The sequence below is a fragment of the Diprion similis genome, chromosome 6 (genome assembly GCF_021155765.1).
Source record: "Diprion similis isolate iyDipSimi1 chromosome 6, iyDipSimi1.1, whole genome shotgun sequence".
NCBI lineage: Eukaryota > Metazoa > Arthropoda > Insecta > Hymenoptera > Diprionidae > Diprion > Diprion similis.
Window position 1 is genome coordinate 18,914,662 of NC_060110.1, and position 14,516 is coordinate 18,929,177.

The 14,516-nt window shown below is 33.2% G+C and overlaps 2 protein-coding genes across 4 annotated transcripts in view; one reads left to right on the top strand and one right to left on the bottom strand.

The window, feature by feature from the left end:
• Positions 1 to 434: 434 nt before the first annotated feature.
• Positions 435 to 4,895, top strand: LOC124407760 (ribonucleoside-diphosphate reductase large subunit). Its single transcript, XM_046884254.1, has 11 exons — positions 435 to 591; positions 732 to 820; positions 1,352 to 1,529; positions 1,906 to 2,269; positions 2,361 to 2,665; positions 2,751 to 2,913; positions 2,995 to 3,380; positions 3,468 to 3,655; positions 3,748 to 4,056; positions 4,143 to 4,331; positions 4,451 to 4,895. Exons 1-11 carry the CDS (start codon positions 555 to 557, stop codon positions 4,730 to 4,732), a joined length of 2,490 nt encoding a protein of 829 aa, XP_046740210.1. The 5' UTR covers positions 435 to 554; the 3' UTR covers positions 4,733 to 4,895.
• Positions 4,896 to 7,685: 2,790 nt separating this feature from the next.
• The window catches only part of LOC124407761 (helix-loop-helix protein 11), a 182,186-nt gene continuing 175,355 nt past the window's right edge, over positions 7,686 to 14,516 (bottom strand). For all 3 annotated transcript variants that reach the window (XM_046884256.1, XM_046884257.1, XM_046884255.1), the window contains exon 6: positions 7,686 to 14,430. In XM_046884256.1, coding sequence (XP_046740212.1) covers positions 14,130 to 14,430 — 301 coding nt within the window. In that variant the 3' untranslated portion in view covers positions 7,686 to 14,129. The remainder of the gene's footprint in view (positions 14,431 to 14,516) is intronic.

A 14,516-nucleotide genomic window follows, 5' to 3' on the forward strand; every position in this document is an offset into this window, starting at 1 on the left:
TGTACATATGATGGTAACATTAGTTCTTGTCGTCTTTACGTACCGACCGTTTACCGACTTGAGTTGCACGACGATGAATTTACCTCGCCTCAGTGTATAGGTGTCTTACCTTTTTCCATCTTTCGTTTGGAACGAAGATGGAATACCCAACGCCACTGACGAAGTGCTTACCGATGTGTTCCCTTACCACGAAATGCCACTAAACACCACTGCGTTGCCTCAAGATATCGACCAGTGTTAAATTGTCAATTGTAAGATTACCGACTAACACTTCACCTACTTCGACATCCGCCGAAAGGAAAATTTTCATGGAGCTGGCTATCTTTGGTAGGATAGTTACTCAATGGCGTATATCTTTTTTCCGTTACCCGCCAAATTTCTTGGTTCCGAATCCCACCAGAGTAGTCAGACATCATTTTACCGGCGTTGTGTTATAACTGGCATCTATTTCGTATCATTTCGTATGCCCAGTGCCAACAGCGTGAATCCTGTCTTCTTTAATTTCTATTACAAATTATTAACTCCAGCGAGTGGGAGTAAATAACCTGTTGAAAATGCCTGTGCCAGGGAAGATGTACGTAATAAAACGAGGTACGTACGTAATGATGCGCATTTTCCATAAGAATTCATATTTTAACAAGACACCGTTTGAACTGCGAACGTCGGTTAGGAATGCCCTAGCGGATCATTTTTTTTTCGAATATTTCACAATGTCGATTGTCATTTTGCAGATGGGCGCAAGGAAAATATTCATTTTGACAAGATAACGTCGAGAATACAAAAATTATGCTATGGTTTGAATATGGACTTTGTCGATCCGGTAAGCTATGATTAACTTATCTTACGTTGAATACATTTAACCAAAAACTGTCTTTCATAACTTTTAGCATTACCAGTAAACATATATTTTATACCGCCTTATTCAGTCACTGGATATTCACACGGCGAGTGACTGCATGAGGTTTACGCTAGAAATATGAGTCACACACCATTCATACAAATTTTCCTTTTTGTATTCTAAGTGATGTCAATGTCTTGAAAGCGACTAGTGTACTTGCAGTGGGGATCGTACTTAAGGGGTGTGTTATGGTTTTGGATAACCACAGGATACGATCATTCATAAACTCTTTGGCGCAGTATTCTGCAGGTTGACATTGTTCTCATCTTATCTGTATGATTGTGTGTGGTCACTCTGCATTGCGAATATCCACCTCTTTTACAAGATTCACAATATAATTTCAAGTATACATTTTCATCAAAAACAAGAATGTAACGCTAGCAAGTTTTTAGCTGGATATTCTTTACCATCATTTGATATTGTAATGTATCTTTATCAATGCTGATTTTTCAGCCTGCAATTACCTTCCGGGTCATCAGTGGCCTTTATTCTGGCGTGACCACGGTTGAGCTGGATAATCTGGCTGCGGAAACCGCTGCTACAATGACAACAAAGCATGCAGATTACGCTATACTAGCTGCCCGTATTGCAGTTTCTAATCTCCATAAAGAAACAAAAAAACAATTCAGTGGTATGGGAAGACTGTTTAATGTTGTTTACTCACATTAACTGACTAATTATAGCCCGTCAGGATTTGTAGCAATCCTGCAAACATCTGGTTAATCCAGGTTGTTTAGCATGGAGACACCCTGATCTTTCACTTTCTTTTTAAAAATTTTATTAATTGCCTTCAGTATATGTTTTATTCACATGAATCCAGAAATGCCCAATATTTATTTTAAAGCAATTGACAAACTGGATTATATTCAACTTGAATAATTCATGATCTTTGTTTTATGTTCTTTCAGTTACAAAAAGATTTGCTAATCATTTTGAAATTTACCTTCATGTTTCATTCCACACACCATGGAAATAACACTGCATTAAATGTTTCTTATAATTTTCAGATGTGATGCATGATTTGCATCATATGATAAATCCACATACCAAGTTACACACACCAATGGTTAGCGAGCATTATTATAAGATAATAAAAAAACATGCGGACCGATTGAACTCTGCGATTATTTATGACAGAGATTTTAGTTATAATTACTTTGGCTTCAAAACACTTGAGAGAAGTTATTTGCTGAAAATTAATGGCAAAGTCGCAGAGAGACCACAACATTTGTTGATGCGTGTTGCTGTGGGTATTCATGGAGAAGATATTGATAGAGCAATTGAAACTTACAATCTATTGTCAGAGAGATATTTTACCCATGCCTCTCCCACGCTTTATTCAGCAGCTACTCCCAGGCCACAAATGTCAAGGTGTGTAGAGCAAGTGTCTCAATTCAAGTTGAATGGAGGTTGCATTTAAAGAAAATATTCAAATAATATAATGAGTGTCACCTTGTTGTAGCTGTTTCCTTCTAACAATGAAGGAGGATAGTATTGAAGGAATTTATGATACTTTGAAACAATGCGCACTGATAAGTAAATCTGCGGGAGGTGTTGGTTTAAATATACATTGTATCAGAGCCAAAGGTACTTACATAGCAGGAACTAACGGAGAATCTAGCGGACTTGTTCCCATGTTGCGCGTTTATAATAATACAGCAAGATACGTCGACCAGGGGGGAAATAAAAGGCCAGGTGCCTTTGCTATTTATTTAGAACCATGGCATTCGGACGTTTTTGAGTTTTTGGATTTGAAAAAAAATACTGGTGAGCTCAGATACAAGTTGAGAAGGTTTTAACAGAAACTATACAATTAGGTCATAAATTCTAAAATCTTAACCTTGTTTCACAGGTAAAGAGGAGGTGCGAGCTAGAGAAATGTTTTATGCTCTTTGGATTCCTGATTTGTTTATGAAACGTGTTTTGGAAAAACAAGTGTGGAGCCTTATGTGTCCTCACGAATGTCCTGGATTGTCAGATGTTTGGGGTGATGATTTTGAAGCTTTGTACACACAGTAAGAAAGGAATAGTTTTGATTTTATAATCTTTTTCATGCAAGTACTATTCTAATTCATAAAAATATGAACTTTCGACAGATACGAAAAAGAGGGCCGATACAAGCGGCAAGTAGCAGCCCGGGACCTGTGGTTAGCTATCATGAACTCTCAGGTCGAAACCGGCACACCATACATGTTGTACAAAGATCACTGCAATCGAAAATCAAATCAACAAAACGTGGGCACAATCAAATGCAGTAACCTTTGCACTGAAATTATAGAGTATTCAAGCCCTGACGAAGTTGCTGTTTGTAATCTGGCATCAATTGCTGTTAACATGTTTGTCACCCCAGAAAAGACATACGACTTTAAAAAACTTAAGGAAGTTACCAAAATTGCAGCCTACAACCTAAACAAAATCATTGATATCAATTACTATCCGATTCCTGAAGCTGAAAAATCTAATATGAGACATAGACCAATTGGTAACTTGACAGAAATACTATCTTATCTCTCATTGAGATGGCATGTATTTAGAATCTGAATGGAGTTGAAATCCTGACTTTTTTCAGGCATTGGTATTCAGGGACTAGCAGATGCTTTTCTATTAATGCGATATCCGTTCGAAAGTGATGAAGCCCAGAAACTTAATATTGGAATCTTTGAAACACTGTACTATGGAGCATTAGAAGCCAGCTGCGAAATTGCAGAAAAAGAAGGACCTTATCCAACTTATGAAGGTTCTCCAGTCAGCAAAGGGGTAAAGCTAAAAATAACCGAATTTAAAACTATCTGTTTATGTAAATCGTTGAGACTAGTTATATTCATTGAGTATGTCGCAATGTCCTTTAGATTTTGCAGTATGACATGTGGAATGTCACACCAACAGATCTTTGGGACTGGGCAACTCTGAAAGCTAAGATTGCTAAGCACGGCGTACGGAATTCGCTACTCATAGCCCCAATGCCGACTGCATCCACTGCACAAATTCTTGGGAACAATGAATCAATCGAAGCTTACACCAGCAATGTTTATACACGCCGAGTCTTATCTGGGGAATTTCAAATAGTCAATCCCCATTTACTAACAGATCTTACTGCCAAGGATCTATGGGATGAAAATATGAAAAACGAGATTATCGCCAATAATGGTTCTGTTCAAGTGAGTTTAAATCTTTAGCCATTGATTGGCCCAAATTTAATTTATTCCATAAAATATGCACGATAATATATCATTTTAATTTACAGAATATCGATCGCATTCCTGCAGACTTGAAAGCGTTGTATAAAACAGTATGGGAAATATCCCAGAAGACTGTTTTAAAGATGGCTGTCGATCGTGCAGCATTTATTGATCAATCACAATCCTTGAATATTCATATGGCAACACCAACGACCGATAAGCTTACATCCATGCACTTTTATGCCTGGAAAAATGTATGTATTTATTATTTCAAAGTTTCGAATATTAGATCAATTTAATATTATTGAGAAACTGAGCTAAAATTCTCATTGACGTATGATATTAACATAATCTTACATTCATGATTTGTTAGGGCTTGAAGACTGGAATGTACTACCTACGTACAAAGCCTGCTGCAAATGCTTTACAATTTACTGTAGATAAGTCAAAACTGAAGGATGCACTTTCTACTTCAAATGGTAATTACACTCCAACAAAAACACAAAATTTGTTGGAGTGCAATTCACCAGATCATAGTGAATGGTTGGAGAAACAGCGGCTAAAGCAACTCGAAGAAGAACGCGAAAGAGAACTGGATGCAGCGTTAGTTTGTTCGCGAGAGAATGGTGATCAGTGTATGGCGTGTGGTTCCTAGAACAATATTCACAATTCGATGAACACTTACTTAGCTAATCTCCATTTGTACATAAGCAAAATGTTTTGTATTCAATTCATTATAATGTAACTGATCTAGCCGTGATTTTACTGTATTTTTTTAGTACGGATTCGTATCTTACTACATAGAAAGAAGAAAGAAAGAAAAAAATAAGGTGTTGAGTAGTCAAAAACTATTTTTCGTAAATCTTTACTTGTCACAGTTCTGCGCTATTAACAGTACTTCTATTTTTTCTACTACTACCATTTTTTCAGTCAAACTGTCTGACAGTAAAATTCATTTCTCCCCAATCAATATATTACTTTTAATTTAGCCTATAAGTTGTTCCCGTACTGAAAACTTTGAAATTAATATAATTATCAAGTCGTGAAATGATACTGCAAGTGTGCCCCTAATTTCATAAATATACGATCAATTACTATTTGAAATATTTTCTTACCAATGTTTATTCCTAAAACTGCCCACTTTCAGAGACTTATTAAGATTACAATTAACAAGTTCCATGAGGATAGGGTGATTTTCGTAATCAATATTACATCAATATTATCCTCGTGAAACAAGGCCTGCAACATGCAAAAGAAAGGTAAGAAACGGATAACATTATTTATTTTTTTTTATTCAAGGTATTTCGAATTAAATGTTTAGAAGCAATAATAATTAAATATATGAAATAAAAACCAAAAAAAACTTAAATCAGACGTTTCACCTCTTTTACATTGGCCACATTTTCGCTTATTCCTGATTCGACTTTTCATAATTACGTTTTTTTTAATTTGTACTTCTCTTGGCGCAATCTTGTGCCCTACTACCTTATAAGAAATCATTCGTACAATTGCTTGCCCAACACTGACAGATTTGCGAGGTTCACTATGTTAATGTTGTGAAAATTCAGTTGAAAATTATAGTATTTCGAACTTTGCAGCTTGATCGCATAGTGCTTCCTGGCTTCGGTATATTATTAGTATTCAATATTAAATTTTCGAAAAATAATATGAGTTAAACATTTTGGAAAATAACACATGTCTGGTATTTTGATATTGTTCTGTGTGTGTACATTCCTGACATCGGTGATGTAATTTACTATACCAATATACTGTTATGTATAGTTCTTGGACCAGTCCAAAATACATCTGGTTAATGCAATATACACGGTGGTCAGACTGCTGAATATAATTTAATGTTGTGTATGAATAGTATGTTTAAGCGACAATATCAAGCCGAAACAAGCTGCATAGTTTCATAATAATAATAATAATAATAATTATAAGAATAACAATAGTAGTAGTAGTAATAGTAGTATTATTATTAATATAATAAGTGCTCAATAAAACTGTAGATCAATAGTAAATTAATAATTAATAATAATTATTACCAATAATAATGATAACTACACGCCACTTCTAATTAATAATTACTGGAAATATACAAAATGTGTAGAAAAAGGAAAGTAAACTGTTTTTATAGCTTATTCTTTAAGGTAAATACATAATCGTGTTATGTTGTACCATGTGTTTCAACACTTATCCGAATTTGTTTGGACATACAGAGAACCCAATGTAAAGTAAAATACTCAATGAATGATTTTTGGAATTTGTAACACGGAATGAGAAAATTACCTCACCAACACCAACAAAATTTCCAAAATATGACCGTGTAACATGTGTGTTAATCAACATATAGTTGTTTGACATTTTAAATAAAACATATTAAATAGTGTAAGATCTATTTATTGCTGAAGAATACCAATTTTTGTACATCTGTCTCAATAACTGTAACTATACCAACCAACAAATTATTCAGACCAAACGTTAAATTTTGTGCACCAGTATTTGCAGTAGCACCTTGATAAAGTGCAAATGCAATATTTATATATCATTTTGGTACATCCTATTCCGTGCTGCTTACCCAATACTTAATTTGCTGCTGTTTGTGAGTTCTCTGTTTATACCGCAGATCAATTTTGAAACTCATGGTAGGTTTATGCATACTCTGTAGTGTTCATATTTATTTTATGTATAATGGAGTAACAATAAAGCAATATGCAAGGTATCAAGACTACTTTGCTCATTTGGAAAGGGGATTTGAAAACAGCATATTTTATGAATGGTCATCATAATATACAGTAGCAGTATTGCATTTACTGATCAATGTCTTCCTTGCTTCCGATCCTAGAGAAATTTTAATGTTGATGAATCGTGTTCAAATAAAAAATAATCATTACAGCGTAAAAAGCCAGCATTCAATATAGTCGTAGTGATATTTACCGTAAAATTGGTCAAGTCATATGCTTTTCGAAACCCCCAAATGAGTCTATTTTAATACAGTAAGTATAATATTACTTATGTTTTATAATCTGATTAGCCAATGAATATCCCGCTTCTATGGTTGCTTGCATCCATTTGTAATATTTCTTTAATTACATACAAACTTTAGCATAGCCTTATATTATAATTAAAACAGCATGGTCAGCAATGTAAGAAAATCAACACAGAAGATTTATAAAATTGAAGATTGTTCAGGACACGGGAAACCCAGAAGTTATCTCTGTAAGTAAGTAGGGAGGAACAAAAGTACGTATAATCCTAGATAGTTTCTTTTAAATAGCATATATTAATGAAATCTATAATTATATTACTTGCTGCAGCTGACCATTCTGTAATAACATTACAGAGCAACTAAAATCGTCAAAATTTCAACATGCCCAATTTTGTCTACTTATAGATTAATTATTAATTATCTTTCTTACGATTATTACAATTTTTCCTAAAATTTGCCTAATTCCACCTAATCACTTTGAACTACATGATTGGTTTCTCAGTCAATGTACGTACATTTTTTTTCTAATATCAAATTTTAAGTGAGCCGATGCCGAATGCAGTTTTGACGATCTTAGTTCAAATATATATACGTGTATATATTTTTTCTTTTTTTAAAATTATTTATGCTGTAATGACTGACAAAGGTGACAATTGTCAGTAGATATACGACAGTCACCCTAGGTTTACCCTAGATTAAAATTTTCTCACAATCTTCATGGAATAGACGATATTATAGCAAAGAGATAACGTGACATGTGTATGTAATATTTTAAGTAATAATGACAACTATGAATACATCATATGTTAATGTTATTAATCATCATAGTAATATATCAGTAAATATTAACCAGTAAATAATAATCGTCAGAATATAATGAAGTTATAAATACATCACAGAGATTTATGTTTTTTTTTTTTTTAATTATTTTCTTTTATACATATTCATGTTGCATGAATCGAGAGAGTGCATTTCGAATCGTTAAATTGAATCATTCATGAACAGTTTGTTATACATAATCTCACGATACAACTGTGGCTCCCAGATTATACTCAAAACTACCATGCACTGTCTCGATATTACCCTTTTCAGTTAATTATTCAATAGGTTAATGGGTACGAATTGAGTGTTGAACAGAAAACCAAAAAAATTGTTGCTACTATACGTCTTTCATTTATTTCATGTAATATCCATGTAATCAGCATGTATACCTATGCGTACGGTACGAATTTTGATTAATTTCAAAGCAATGTAACGATATACCTACGTTACCATTATTAAAGTGACTATGAGCTTCTGTACATGTAGTGGAAACTTGCGTAATTAGATGTTTGTTTATGTATATTAACTACAAACGTTTACAATCAAAGTCAGTGGCAGTCTGTTCTGTGGTAACTGTGTTTACGAAGTACAATCAATCATGGCTTAAAAGTATTCGCGATTAACCATTTTCACACGTACGATGTAAACGCAGTATGAGTGAGGAACTTTTTATTTTACTTTATATATGCCCGCAAACACCAGTTCATTGCTATAATATAAATTATAGCCTGATTTTCTTTACTCCAGGTTTGGATGAAAGTTTGGTCATGTATTTGCAAATGATCACTAGTTTACCGATTTTCCTTTTTCTACAATTACGATAATGTTTACTGGATTTTGAATGATGATTCAAAGTGGATCAAAATGCAGTACATAGTTTACTAAAAATTTGTAGGATGTACATGCTATGCTTTATATGGTATAAAAATTGGATCTTACAAATGCCAAGTAATCTCAATTGAAAAAAAGTAATCATCACATCGAAAATTGGAAATAATTGTCAACTGCCATCCTATCCTAAAGTAAGAGAAAACTGTCTACTACCGCTAACGTTTCACATTAGTAACCGGGTATCATTTTCATATCAACTATAGTCTGCACTGATTGTAGAATAAAAAAAATGTTTTTCAAACAGTTTACACATTTTCACAGTACTATAATATATTCACTTTTCTCCATGCTTAACTCGCCCATATTAAATACTACTCAGTTCTGTTCCTGTTTTCAAACTGGAACCCATTTCCTCTCCATCATTTATACTAAATCCTAGCTATCAGCGACTGAATATTGCAGGTCATGATACAACAATATAATACCGAGCATGCTGCAACACAGTGTTCTTAATTACAATTTTCAATTAAGTATTACATCAAATGAACAAAGTATTCTCATGATGTAAACGTGGTATTAGATACTGACATAATATTTCAACAAAAATGTTGAATCAGTAGAAAGAGCCGTATTTCAGATGGAAAATTTCACCTCTTGTAAGGAAATTCACCTTGTCAGTCGCCAATCGCTACAAAGTTCGAAATTATCTACACTTAATGTTAATTTCGTAATCGTTCACTCGTAATCTGCACAGCCTAATCCACTTGTCTAATATACTTTGAGAATTCAATGATGATTGATTAATGGTAATGATTACTACCCAGCTATGCCCTGCAGGTCATATCCTATGATAATTCGTTCAACAAGAAGTGAGATAATGCTATTAGATTTAATGTCACATCTACTACCAACTATACCAGATGCACTGCAATTTTTGTGAATTTTAAAGAATTGCTCTATATTGCTGGCATATCATTTGCAAAGATTTTAAGCTGTGTTAAAAATACTCAGCCATGAAAACGTTATTAAAATCGACTCATCTCCATATGAATATTTATTGGATATCACTAATCCAATCCTTAATGAAATAATTAGATTCTATTTTTGAAAGCTAAGATTAATAGAATTGAATAAGTTTGATGACTCTATCAAAATATATGAAAAATAGTAGATGAAAAAAAGTTGGAAGCTATTTTGATGTATTCACTCACTTCTTGGTTCTATTAAAAGACTATCGGAGTAGAAGCGCCGGTATCAATGCTTCTGGTCACTTAGCCAACGGCAACATAAGTCTGAATAAATGCGTGTATAATATAGGAAATTATCAACATTGTTGAAAATTAAAAAAACAGCAACCTCATTTGTAAATTCCGAGAAAAATTCAAATCCTGAAAATTATTATTTTCAATTGTTCTCAAACTCGACACATTTTTCCACCATGGTAGTATAAATTGGGTTGAAGATTGTTACAACAATAAAGCATTCCATACTCTGGAAACTTAGATTTCAATGTTTAGAGTTCAGTAACTCGTTTCTATACAAATTTTCTCTGAGGATGTTACTGTTTTCATTTCGTGACAAGTTATTGGTTTAATCATGTCCTGCATTGTATTCATTTTTGAACTCCGGAAGTCTTCTCCGTACGTATATGCTAGGTGGGATGAAGTTAATGCCTATCTGACCCGCTGCAGGTGTAGAGTTGGTACGATTGCATAATACTAATGTGCATACGCTAATCTGAATACTCGAAAATGATCTAGTAATATAATTCAGATGTAGAAAAGTCATGAATCAAAACTGTGCCTAATTATTAAAAATTATTGCAATTTGGTATCTGCTTACCCTCCAATTTATATAACGAATAGAATTTAATAAATAATCTAATACATTCACTAGAAATTTAGTTGCTAAGCCTACGCACACTTGGAATACACATCGAAGTAATCTTGTGAGTGGTAGAATGACAAAAAACATTGTGGTCATGCACGCACTAAGTCTCAAAGTTATTTCAGATTATCTTTAAATATAAATTGTGTACGAATAGTGTATGCCTATAGATGCGTGCTCTTGTTAAAGACATATACAGAAGCACGCACGAAGGTCTTTGCGTGTTTTTCATCATATGTGTGTATTCACCCATGTATTCGGTGTGTACTTGAATACTCGTTATACAGAACATTCCATAGAATCGTTTAAGTTCCCAGTGAGTAAAAAAATTTGGTTGACTTGGGCATCATTTATAAACTGGCCAGAGTCAGACAACTTCAAGTTATAATACTTTCCATTCTTTTTGAGAAAGCTATCGATAAGAAATATATTTCGTCTCTAGTAATAAAAGAATTGTGGAAAATTTGAAGTTTCCCAAAGAGTTGTTATTATAATTTTGAAAAGCAAGTTTACATCTCCAAACTCTGAAGTCTTTAGACCAGATTCATTCAATTGTAAACATTTAAATTTATTTATGATGTAAATATTCCACATAGAGTAGTCTTGAAAAATCGAATAAAATCTCATCGTCACACTCTGCCTAGGACATTTCGTGTGAATAATATTATTCCAAATTACCTAAAAGGCCCTGGCTGTTTCATAGAAAACCTTGTAAGGTTTTTAAACGGTTTTCCTGGAACCACCCTGTATAAATGCGAATAATCCGATTTTATGTTATGCAGGTAATTGGACTTAACAATCTTACAAGTTTTTCCCGTACGTAGCATAGAGCAACAAATGTTGAATCGAGCAATGCAGATGTACGAGTTATTAAATGATTGCATGATGTAAGCTCACCTGCACAATGAGCAAAATAATATCTCTCGGTTTCATTATTACAACAAGCAAAGATACTTGATGTTCTTTGAACGGTGATATACTAGACAAACATCTAGAGAACATGGTTTCGAAATATACTGTTCAGGAACAACACACTTTTCACGCGAGTAAGCTCGTTAAATGCAATCAAACTAATACACGTCAGGCCCATTCTTTTATTTCACTTGTAGTAACCACTAATGCTACGTATTGAATAACTCATGCAATACAACATAGTTATATTACTCTTCTTAGAGTATCGTAGTACCTAGGATCACGCGTGTCACGTATACAACATTGCTAATTTATATACATACAGTACAATACAGTTACAGAGTAGTGTCACATTTAATATTAATACATAATATTAATCATTTTTTTTATAACTGTAATTATTCTTTCTGCTCATAATGATGATAGTATCATTAGATTTTCACCGTGTACGAATTAAACAATTCCTACTGACCTACTTTCCTAAAAAGTTACTCGATTACTTATTCTTAGTTCTGTTTATCATATTGTAGATATTATTTTCATACACTATTCTTAATATTATTGATCATATCGTTCATTACTCAATATCCATTGTAGAAAATAATAATAATAATGATAATAAAAGTGAAAATAATAGTAATAATAATAATGATAATAATAGTAATAATGATGATGATGATAACTGCAAATGTCCATCATAATTGGGTATGAATTATTATTAATAATATAAAAGTAACATAACAGAGAGACACGAAACAAAAAAAATTTACATACCAGGGCTCCCATTGGTCAGTCAGTCAGTCTATGGATACTCTGAACCTTTTCAGAGGGCGTAAAGTTTGTAAGAAACTAAGGTGGTACACCGTTTTCCAATTGATATTTCAAAAAACTGATTTGAACAAGAATATTTTTTGACAATAAATCATTTATCGGTTTATCATACTCAAAACATACCTGGATAGGTGTGGTCCTACCTGTGTCTACATGTTACGAGGTAGAATTAATATCATAGCAGTGATTCCAATCACTGACTGACTCTGTCATTCTAACTCTAGAGCTACATGTTTACAAAGGAACAAAAGTCTCGGTACTCGATATTTGGCACAGATTAAACAAAATTCAATGAAATTCCATCATGGTGCGAATCTGAATGCCAGAAAAACGAATCGCAACCGTTTATATGCACTACATACTTTTATTACATCTTAATGTGTGTCAAATATTAAGTATGAATATTTTGATTTTTTTTAATTATTATTATTTTTTTTGTGGTTTTCAACAATGACTAAAAACATTGAGAAACGTATTTTTTATCATCAGTTTTCTGTAACAACGTAAAAAAACGTAAATCTTATAATACAGCGTACTTTTAAGAATTAGGAATATTATTGTTATAATAATGTTAATCTTAAGCCTACCTTACTGGAGAAAAACACTTACTCGATCTGTGAAAACATAAAAACAATTGTCCATCGAGCGAGATTCAGAACAGGTGAGTGTTCTTTGTTAATTCGTAGAATATATAGAAAAATCGGATGTATTTACAAGAAAGTTCGATTATATACGATTTTTTAGGGGTGTATATATAATGATAATAAATACAAAATGATTTACTTTGACTCCGTAATTGCAATAATCAACGTTCTATGTATCAAAACAAAAAACGAAAGGATAATAATTAACGGAAATGGTCACATGCTGCGTCTGAATAAACTTTTTCAAGAAACATCTTCGAAGATTGTAGTATAGTAGCAGAATTTTGAAGATCAATGTCGTATAGTGCACATCAACTTTAGTTGAACATCAAAATTTGCAATGGATTTGTTTAGATCATAACAAACAACCGTGTGTAACCGATAGTGAATACTTGACATCAATTATAACGTCGATGTCTCATTTTATATAAACATTGTTCAATGGGTAGTGAAAACTGAATTCAAGATCATGTAAGATTGACTAATTTTTGTGTCAGGTTTCTCATTCACATGATAATTTAACAGTTATAATCCAGTTTCCTAGTCGTATAAAATGTAGGCGTGAAAATCTTACATTTTTCAACAATTGTATATAAAACATCAAATCGCAGTATTTGGACCACTTTTTAAAGAATCTAGAAATTCTTTGAGCGACCATTCTTATATAATAGTAATTATTTGAACTTGGTCAGGAAATTCAGGTGTTCTTATGTCATCAAATTAATAAACTTTGACCCACATCCTACATACTCGCAAATCTATGATATACTTGCAATACTGTAGCGAGTTTAAAGACATGTTCACGAGTCATGATTTATCAATTCGCTTGGCGAATCTACCGCTATCGAAAAGTAAGAAAAGTTTTTGTTTGAAATGCCCTTTTCACACGAAAATTAGGAATTATAGAAATTAGATTTCTATTGAATCTTTGTTACATGATTTGTTGAAAAACAGAATAAACTTTACTACAAACAGAAGGCCGTTGAAAATTGCGTATTAAAGAGTCGAGTAAATGATAAAAAAAAGAAAAGAAATTGCAACAAAATATCGAAGAAGTTATCTGCAAATTTTTAAGTAAAGTCAATGTACTGGGATCGTAGGTATTAATGTTTTGAGCGTGGCGTGATGGACGATCACGAATGTTTGACAACAATAACACCAGGTCGTTGCTGGGCTTGCTGTTGAGAATGAAACTGAAGGAAGTTGTTCATTTCTGCATGTAGCAACCGTTTAGTCGTTGTCGCTGGTGCCACAGTTGGTTTGTTTGTAAGAGCTAATGGTACATCCTGTGCTGGTTCATCGCTGAACAAGTGATCACCTTCTAAGTGGCGTATCGCTTCGACAATGGTTTCCAGGTTTTGGCGTGACGTATTAGCAAGGTATAGCCTTGCTTGTGGCGTACCATCGTCTAACGAGTTTGCTGGCGAGGGCAACCTAGAATACAAAAACACGTTTACTTTAACAGTATTGAATATAAAGATGTGTCATTTTTGCTTATGGCGAATAGATTTTGAGGTAGC

Excerpts from the sequence above, each read along its gene's own strand:
- LOC124407760 (XM_046884254.1), top strand. The coding sequence starts at position 555 with ATGCCTGTGCCAGGGAAGATGTACGTAATAAAACGAG. Across the intron at positions 3,381-3,467 it reads TATGAGACATAGACCAATTG|GCATTGGTATTCAGGGACTA; the intron begins GTAACTTGACAG and ends GACTTTTTTCAG. Across the intron at positions 4,332-4,450 it reads ACTTTTATGCCTGGAAAAAT|GGCTTGAAGACTGGAATGTA; the intron begins GTATGTATTTAT and ends ATGATTTGTTAG.